Source organism: Cicer arietinum, chromosome 8, assembly GCF_000331145.2.
Source record: "Cicer arietinum cultivar CDC Frontier isolate Library 1 chromosome 8, Cicar.CDCFrontier_v2.0, whole genome shotgun sequence".
NCBI classification, from domain to species: Eukaryota; Viridiplantae; Streptophyta; class Magnoliopsida; order Fabales; family Fabaceae; genus Cicer; species Cicer arietinum.
This window is the reverse complement of record NC_021167.2, coordinates 3,993,370-4,003,402: the sequence shown is the minus strand read 5'-3', so window position 1 is coordinate 4,003,402 and position 10,033 is coordinate 3,993,370. Positions and strand designations below refer to the sequence as shown.

At 31.6% G+C, this 10,033-nt stretch overlaps 2 protein-coding genes across 2 annotated transcripts; one reads left to right on the top strand and one right to left on the bottom strand.

Moving 5' to 3' along the window:
- The first annotated feature begins 222 nt into the window (after nt 1-222).
- Nucleotides 223-5,669, top strand: LOC101511834 (CBS domain-containing protein CBSX1, chloroplastic). Its single transcript, XM_004511843.4, has 8 exons — nt 223-625; nt 1,120-1,207; nt 1,348-1,412; nt 2,100-2,148; nt 2,343-2,395; nt 4,869-4,984; nt 5,140-5,197; nt 5,289-5,669. Exons 1-8 carry the CDS (start codon nt 455-457, stop codon nt 5,361-5,363), a joined length of 675 nt encoding a protein of 224 aa, XP_004511900.1. The 5' UTR covers nt 223-454; the 3' UTR covers nt 5,364-5,669.
- Nucleotides 5,670-7,916: 2,247 nt separating this feature from the next.
- On the bottom strand, nt 7,917-9,019 carry LOC101511508 (ethylene-responsive transcription factor ERF011). The gene has a single exon (XM_004511841.4). It carries the CDS (start codon nt 8,821-8,823, stop codon nt 8,320-8,322), a length of 504 nt encoding a protein of 167 aa, XP_004511898.1. The 5' UTR covers nt 8,824-9,019; the 3' UTR covers nt 7,917-8,319.
- Between the last annotated feature and the right edge of the window lie 1,014 nt (nt 9,020-10,033).

Genomic DNA, 10,033 nt, shown 5'->3' with positions numbered 1-10,033 from the left:
ATTAATTATTAAATAAAATTAAATTAAGAGATGACAAAAATACTATATATTAAACCCGTTAGTATCCTCGTTAAATATATTTATATTCTTTAACCTTGTCATTTCATCCCTAACCCCCTTTAGCTCAAACCAATTAATCTAGGAAACATTTTGTAAATGATTGATCATAATTAGTTATCCTATCAGCACTGAATTTATTGACGTTACAAACTTTTTTGAACTAGAGTATCAAAGTATTTTAGTACAAACATTTATTGGGTAAAGTGTTGAAATGAGTCGGTTACATTAGGATGCAAGTTGAGTTTTTGACAGTTAGTTAATTAAGGAGGAAATTGGCATTGTGAGGTGTTGTGGTAGATCGACACGCACGAACAAGCAATCAACAATATCTTGCGGATTAGAGTTTGAGAGAGTTTTCTCAAAACCTCCAAAACCCTCTTCAATTCTAATTATTATGAACTCGGTTACTCTTCCTTTCCCTTCACTCCCCTCCGCCACTCATACCCTACTCTCTAATCCACGCGCCACCGTTGGTTTCAGCTGCTTCCTCACCTCCGCTCATCTTCCAAGGCTTCGTGGCTCGCACCTTTTCGCTGCAAACTCCCTCACTGCTAATTCTGTGCCTGTATGTGTTCTCTTATTCTTTAGCTGACAATCATTTAAGAGTTAGGAAACTGTATGTGTCAGTTAAACTGTTAGGATTTCAAATTTATTAATATAACTTTTTTGGATTTAGTCTCTAGCGTTTTTATGCTAATACCTATTTAGTACATAATTTTGTCAAATAACAGCGCTATGGCACCATTGCATAACATAATTTGAATAAATTGTTATTTTCCGCGATCCGTAGTTGACAACACTGTTTTGGATCTAGTGTTGTTATGTGTTAATAGATAAATCACATGTATTAGTTATTTCTATAACAAAAGATAAACCAAAGTGAAACTATTTTCATATACTATCTTGGAGAGCTTATGGAACTAAGCAAAAAGCAATTTGCGAACATGTCATAAGTTGTTTCCATAAGCTCTTTTGAACAGTCTCACAAGTGTTTATCCACTAGACTCTAAATGTATTAACCCTAGTTTGACATAGCATGTGTTTTAACGCAATGTGCAGCCAAAAAATGGAGTGTATACTGTGGGTGACTTTATGACAAAGCAAGATGAATTACAAGTAGTGAAGCCCACAACAACTGTGGATGAAGGTATAATTTATACCTACTTGAACACTCATTTTGCAACATTTTTTCTTTTCTTGTCTTCCCTTATTCTTTCTTTTTATGGTTTGTTTGTTAGTGGACGTGGGGTTCTATGTTTAAATTTCTAACATGTTATTTTGCAACAGCTTTGGAAGCTCTTGTTGAGCACAGAATAACTGGTTTTCCTGTGATTGATGATAACTGGAAGCTAGTGAGTTATGCCTACCCGTTTTTATTTTTGCTCATATTTGTTGATATGTTTATGTCTCTGGTGTACTTTTTCATAAAACTTGTGGTTTCCACCTTCCTTTTGTCTTAAATATATAAAATACACTTACATGTAATTAAAAACCTGCATAATAATGTGGCTTTGGATATTTAAAATCTGGCATCTTCTAATTCATTCCTTTCTTGTCAAACCACCTGCCTAATCATGTAGCTTTGAATTTTTACAAAGGAAAACTTTCAAGACCTTCTAATTCTGATTTGATAAAGAAGATGCCATTTTAAAAAACTGTCAATGCGAAAAAGAAAAGCTTCCTTACTGGAAGTTATGTTGGCTAAAATTCAGTTGAAGCTGATTTTAATGTATCAGAAGATTCTCTATGTATACTGCTTGTTTATTTAACTATAGTATTAATTTGGTACAATAATTAAGAGGTATACTCCCTTAGAAGGAAAATTAGAAATCAGGCCAATAAATATAGTTTACTAGGCAATATATCCTTCTAACAATTGAATCTGATAACTTTAGCCTTTGAATATATTCATTATTGCTTATGGCTTAGTTCGTTCTATTCTTCATTTATATAAAATATTTTGATGCAATTAATTTAGCACAATATTGCTGGATAAATTGTGATGGAAATTATTTCTGAAAGTTCTTTATGCTCTGCAGGTTGGTGTTGTTTCAGATTACGACTTGTTAGCACTGGACTCTATTTCAGGTAATTGATTTAAAAAAAAATATGATCTGTTCTTATTTGTTGGAAGCTTAATTTTCACCACATTGAGAAATTTACAGTAATTGTATTTTCAGAGTTAGGATACTGTGATTCTTTTTTTTCGTGGCAATTTTAATCTGTTCCTATTCCCAAGATGGGGTTCGGAGCTGAAACCAAATGTGCAATGCTTGTATCAGGTCATGGGCGAACAGATAACAGCATGTTTCCAGAAGTTGATAGTACTTGGAAAGTATGTTAAAGCTTCTTTCACTTATAGTTTAAGTTAAAGATTTAATTGATATACACTATCAGTGATTCGGTGTAAAAAGGTTTTACACATGCGTCCAATCATATTTCACTATTATGATACTTTGTTATATTAGTTCCTAAAATAACTTCATGAATATCTATGTGATAAGATATTACTGGATGCATGTGTGAAGTTTTTACACTAGCATTGCATACCAATTATACTCTGTAGTTAATTCATATTTACTATTATATTTTAATATTTTCTGGACTTACAGTGCATATCCACGTTAAGGAGACAGAATTTTGTGTTGTCAGTACTAAAGATTATGGAACAAGTGTAGTGTTACCGGGATTATGTTTTTAAGGGTGCAACGGGTTGGTTTGTTCGATTTTCAGTGGAAAAAATCCAAACCAATCTAATCTACACAAGTTGGTTTGGTTTGGTTGGTTTTGCTCATTTTTTCTAACTGGACTCAAACCAAACTATCCCTATAATATACAAGTTGTTTTGGGTGACCGGTTGAGCTTAAAAAAACTGTGAAAATGCAATTTTTTTACAGAATCCCTGCATCTATCACAACCACAAACCAGAATATTGTCTATAATTTAAAATACATTTATAAACTGACAATACAAACCAACATCAGGGATTTGCAATGCCAATCTAAAATACCAACCAGAATTTAGTCAGTCCTCTAAACCATAAAACTTAATACAATCCAAAATAGGCAGTAGCACTCCAAAATACAAACCAACTTGCAATGCACTCCAAAGTACTCAAATCTTTAACAGAAACCAAAATACTCCAGAATATACAATCTATCTAGTAGAATACAAAACAGTCCCCCTGAATGACTTAATAGTACAAAATACATTTCCAATTTCAAGGCACTACATTGATTTCCATCAGCATCCTGAAATAGATAAATAGTTAGAACTTAGAACATTAAGTTTATTTCCAACTTGAATAGATCAAATTAAATATATCCTTAGATTGTAAAAATCACATCTCTATTTGTACAAATGAAGCAAAACATAGATCAAGCAGTGGTAAAAAAACATAGCCAAACAAGCAAAATAAATGAAAAACAAACCAAATCAAGTAACTAAATGAAGAATAAAGCCAGATCACACAAAACAGCTAAGAACATAGCCAAATCAAGCATAACAATGAATAACTAGTAAAATGAAGAACAATCTAAAAGATCTAATAGAACCCTAAACTAAGAACAATGTTTTCATGAACGAACTCAGACCAAACCCACAAAAAAACTATAAGGTGTGGAGTGGAGACGAAATGAAGAAGGAGAACTGGTGTGGGACGCCTGCGATACAGTGGAATGCAGACTAAGGAGAAATGGACGGCGGCGTGAATGTGTGGGTGAAGGACGACGACTAGACAGAATTCGTGGGTGAAGGAGAACTGGACGACAGCATGAAAGCGAGCTTGAGGCGGTGGTAAAGGGTTTCTAAGTTTGTTTGTTTGGCTAAGAGTGAGTGAGGAGGGAACTTTGGGTTTTTTCTGATAGTGCAAGACTGAAGAAGTTTGGGAACTTGGGCTGGGTCATATACGCGCTGGCTTCAGATTTCTTGATAAAAATACACTTGTAGCATAGTACTCGGATCAGGTGATCGGGTACTCTGGTTTAAAAACTGAAACTTGCCGCCATACCAATTACACTTGGTTCTAGGTGGGTTCAGTTTTGGACCAGAACCAATAAAATACAGATTTTTCATGTTTGATAGGTTCAGTTTATCAGGTTCAATGGATTTACTTGGTCCACTTACACCCCTAGATGTTTTGGTAGTCAGACCTAGTACACTTACAATACAACATATCTTGGTGTTTTACATGTGTTCCAAACAACTTTCTGTAGGAAATTTTGCTCTGTCGTGGTAATCCCTCTCCCTTCCAAAACATAGTAATAGTAAAACTAGTCTGGTCAAGTGCTTGTATATTTTTTAGTGCATATTATATGAATTCAATTTAATTAAAAACACCTCTTTAAAGTAGAAGGAAAATGAAGCTACATGTTAAGCTGACTGACAAGTGCTAAACATTTCAATGTAAATAGTTATTTCTGAAAGTCCATCTTGTTTATTGAGACGTGGGACAAATTATTCGAAACCAATTGATCTACTGCTGCTGTAGGCATGTCACTTCTCCCCCATGTTTGCCTCGTTTGCATTGATTTAACTTGGAGCAATAATAACGGCATTGCTTTGGGTGGAAAGGAAAAACAATAACTGCATTGCACGCTTAACTTAGAAGAATTGATGTTGATATGATATAGTACATGCCATAGGGACACGTTCAACACGGAAAAAGCCTTTTCCTTTTAAATGTTCATGTTTCATAGATGGTAGTGTTTGCATTAAACTAGATGTTCTGCATTGCTTGTAGATATTCTAATTACTTATTAATTCAAGGTCTTAAATGTGAATTTCACCAGTATTATTGTGCCTTGCAGACTTTCAATGAGGTTCAGAGACTTCTGAGTAAGACCAACGGGAAGGTGATTGGTGAATTAATGACCACTGCCCCTATGGTCGTTCGGGAGACCACCAATCTTGAGGACGCTGCTAGGTTCTTCTACACTTTCCCTTAGTGTTTGTTCATTTCAAAAAACATGTTTTCTTTTCAAAACCTGTTGGTTTTATGTGCCTTGTCAATGTTGATTTTTAAATTTTTTGTTTTACTGTCACTAAAAGAGCTGACCTTCGTCTAATATATTTCTTCAGATTGTTGCTGGAAACAAAATTTCGACGCCTTCCAGTTGTAGATGCCGAGGGTAGATTGGTAAGAGACTCCACATTTCTGTTCTCTGTTTTTTTTTCCTTGTTTTTCATGTTTGTGAAAGTTAATGTTTTGAATGTGATAATATCTGAAGGTTGGGATTATAACAAGAGGAAATGTTGTAAGAGCTGCACTTCATATGAAACGAGAGAGCCAAAAGAAAGCATGATATGATAGGGATTTAGAAGATCATTCCAAGAACTTATTGCTTGATTTCAAACAATTATTGGATTGAAGTGTTCACACGAGCTTGCTTGAATTAGAAGTAAAATTTTGGCTTAGGCATGTATATCTTATTATTATATTCTTTTGCCATCACACGAATGTTTGTCATTGAAAATATTTTGAAGAGAAGCAATTATTATTTCCAATGTTCACATTGTAGTATAAGTGATAAGGACCACCTTGGTGATAATGATGTTGAAATGTGAATTTGTTGTATTAATGATATCAATATTCCACGTACTTAGGATAATTCAAGACACAAATGTCGACCGGCATTAATCTTCCCTCTGCCCTACTTGTAAAATCGTTTTAAATCTTTTTTGTGGTTGAGCTGAAAAGATAATGGGTCTTGGGTCATCACGGTTGAGAATAACAGATTGGGGCCTACTGTTTATATTTTATGTTCTCACAATAATTGATTTATATTTTGCGCAGATTGAAAAAAAAAACAAGTGAGTGTCTTAATGTATATGTTAAGAAATTAAATATAAAAATATTATTATTAGAAATTGTGTTTTTAATTTTTAAATTTAAAAATTGTTACTTCCAATAGAAAAAAAAGGAAAATACAAGAAATTTGAAAATCATATATTTTTTAATTAAATTATCTATATCAAATACTCCTACTAATACATTTATTATTATTATTGTAAGAGTTTGATTGATATATATTGTCACGTTTTCTAGTGTGTATTAGTATATCACAACCACAAACGAAGATAGTTTTAAATGTAACTTTATTAAAAGTCAAATATGTTTAATAGTCAATTGTGATTGGTTGATAGTATAAAAATTCTTTATATTTAAATTTATATAAGTAAAAATATTTTTAGCATACTACATGTATAATTAATTAAACATAATTAATATTTTAGTATACTTTTTATATGGTAAATAGATTAATTATATTATTGTGAGAGGGATGGAGTGTAAACTGAGATAATTAAGTGGTTTTGTTTTGAATTGTCTAATATTTCCCAAGTTTTCTCCCTGTAAAAGTTGTTTGTTTGCTACCTTATTCTATTGCCTAATTTGACCATTCATGTTATTTGGTACCCTTTCAGTTTAGAAAAAGAAGAAACTTCTTGATAAACGAGCTTGAGTTTCTTGTCTATTTCACCAAGTTTCCAATTGGACATTTGTCTTTTACCGTAGCCTTGTTACCTTTCCTGTAATTTTTGTTTTTTCTTTTTTGTCCTGTGCAATCGCCGATGAATCTTTTACTATTAAAAAATAAGAGATCAACTTTTAATTAAAAAAAATTTATATTTGGATGTGTCTCAAAGTCACTTATCAATATTTTCTATTACTTAAAATTCATTTATTCTAATAAATTTAAAAAAAATTAAAAGTTGCTTTGTATTAATTTATGGTAGTAAAAATCACTTTTAATAAACTATTTGTTATATAAATACATATATTTTTTAAACTATTAAAAATAGCTTTTTATTTAAAGTAATTTTTAAATTATTTTATATTTACATTTTATAAAAAATTATGACAAATGTGATACAAATTTTGAAAAGTGATTAAATTTTTATAGGAAAAAAAAAAAAAACTGGAACAAGCAGAACTTTAGTAATTAATTGAATAATAGCACACTTAACGTCAAGCACGATGTAATCCACACCACACCACAACGAAAAAAAACACATTAAAATCTCTAAATCTCCGCTAATGATGGATTAATCCTATTCCATAGGTAGATCATAGAAGGGATGATAGATATGATATTATGGAGTACAGCTCAGATGAGACTGAAATCAGAAATTCTGTTTGAGTATTTGTTAATCAAATTTAAAAGCTGTAATTTTGCCTTCACATGGAGACATCATTTTCTTGTCTTTGTTTTTTATATTTGTGTTTATATAGTTTATCGATGTATGAGAATTTGACTAAAATATAAACCGAGACGACAAAACCGATTAAACCGACCCCATTATCCATCGTTATCAAAACAGAAAGAAAGCAGTGGACAGAGCATTTTCCTTACTGGCCCATTCCATTTTCCATTTCACAAAATACTTCAATTAATAATCACAAATGGAAACAGTGTAAAACCAGAAAAATACCTAACTCTCTATCTTATCACTTTTATTACTACTTATTATCACTTTAGTGGTTAGCATGGCTCACTCTCTCCTTTGCACCCAACTGCTTGCCAACGTAGGCCATTCATGTCCCTACCCATTTTTTTATATCTAAATCAAAAATTAGAGACTAATCTTCTCCTTAGTGTAGAGATTATGTCATATAATCTCGGCACTGATCAGTGATCAATCAATTATAGTGACACTCTTCTTTTTTTCTAAAGAGTCCCTACTCATGTCTAATGTTTTTAATTCTCATCATTCTTATTTTGGTGATCCTCAAAAGAATCACCTAACTCATAGTAAACCCATGTTCCAAAATTCATAATTTCCACCGACTTTCTTTACAAGAGAAACAAAAAAGTTGTTTTCCAAAAAAAAAAAATGTAATCAAAATCAAAACGGAATAATAGAAGATATTAGAAATTAATCAATATAGCCCAACAAGAAATGAAGCTAAGTAAAGTGAAAGAAAAAAAAACATTCCAGAGATAGAAAGAAAAAAAAAAACAAAAGAAACATAAAGTTTCTCGTCACTACTAACTAGTAATTAATTTACATTTAACATCTTTACAATGCCAAAATTTCTTCTGTAAAATCTAAAAATAAATAAATAAAAAAAAGCCAAAATAAAAAAGATAGAAAAGAAAATGAAAAGAGAAACAGTACTCTAGTAATCCACAGTCACCAGGAACCAAAAGGCTTCATCAACAACATCACTTTTTGCTTCAGCCGTCGCACAAGCACCACGGCGCATGTTAGCAACCACCCCAACAGAGAAAGAAAAAAAAAAGAATCACTTTTTGTTATTCAATTAACATCCCACTCACAATCCGAATTTTCCGGTTCAGGAATCTTGTTCAAGTCAACCCTCTCCACAAAATCACCAGAGCCACCACCACCGGCAAGTAACTCCGGCGCCGGCATAACACGGTGGTTATGGTTATGGTTATGATTATGATGATGATGAGTAGCTTGAAGAGCATCAACCCTAGCACCAACTTCAGTAGCTTTCTTTCTAATTGAAGCAGCCGACATATCAGAAGCAGCAAGAACGTTGTTGTTTTCTCCGGCGAGTAGCTCCGGGAAGTTAAGACGAGCAGATGGTCCCCGGAGATAGAAAACGGCGGTGTCATAAGCTCTAGCGGCGGCTATAGGGGTAGAATAGGAACCAAGCCAAATTCTTGAACGTTTATTCGGTTCTCTAATTTCCGCAACCCATTTTCCCCACTTTCTCATCCTTATTCCTTTGTATCTTCTCTCTCCTTCAACGACACTTCTCTTTCTCTCTCCTTTTCCACTTTCACCTTCCATCTTCTTCTTCTTTCTCTCTCTCTCTCTCTCTTGTTTTTTTATTTTTTTGTTTGTTAAAGAGAGAGAGAGTGAATCTTCATGAAAATTGAAAGGGTTTGTTGTTATGTTAAATTGGAGAGAGTCTCTCTCCCATTAAGTTTGTCATCTGGGTGAGCTTACACGTTTGTTTGGTTTTTTTCTTTTTTTCTTTTTCAATAACACAAACCCTTTTATATTCTTTTAATGCCAAATCAATTACCAACAAGATAATCATTCTCTTTTTTATTTTTATTTTTTTATCAATTTAATTCACCGACAAAATCACTCTCGCCTTTTTTTTATATTCAAAATAAATATCCTATTTTTGTTATTACCTTTCTCTTTCATTTTTTGGTATTTATGATTTTAATTCCAAGCCGTCCCTTTAACGCAGGTTGCGGAAGTCATATCATTTTTTTTTTAAGATGAAGCTAAATCTGTATTCAAAATTTTATTAAATCTATAAAATATTTTTCTTTTTATTGTTTTATGAGATAATGATTCGAATAACATAAGATTTTTTTTTTTAAAGTCTAACTAGTTGATCTGATATTAATAACTCACTATATTTATTTTTATTAATGTGTTAAATAACTTTTATGTATTAGTTTATGATATGTATTTGATCTATCGTAATTTTTTTTAGTTAATAATTATTAAATTTCTTAAAATGATAAAATTTATTAGTATAAACTTTGGCCTAGAAAATAAAAAAAATGATTAAAATTTAAATTTCTTTTAAATAATTTATTTTAAAATAATTTACTTCTAAATAATATTTATTAAGGAATCTCATCACAAAATTAAAATTCATATCATATATTCCATGTCCACGTCCGCTATGTTTATTTATATCAACTACTTTCTAAGCTCATAGTTTTCTTTAGATACAACTAAATATGTATTTTAATTTTGTATCAAACTTTCCAAACCTATGCATATAATAAATAACACATAAACTTTAATCGGCGAAGGTTCAATGTATTGAAATAAACACCATGTAAAAAATTTCTACATCTTATGCACCGTGTTATATAGCATCTATAATCGTCAAATTTCTAGAATTTTTTCTTCTAGATTTAATGGTTGTAAAAGTCACTATATGGTACAACTAACATTCACTTAATATTTGATCTATTAAATAAGTGGATAGGGTGTTTAATTTGGAGTATAAAATTACATATATTAAGAG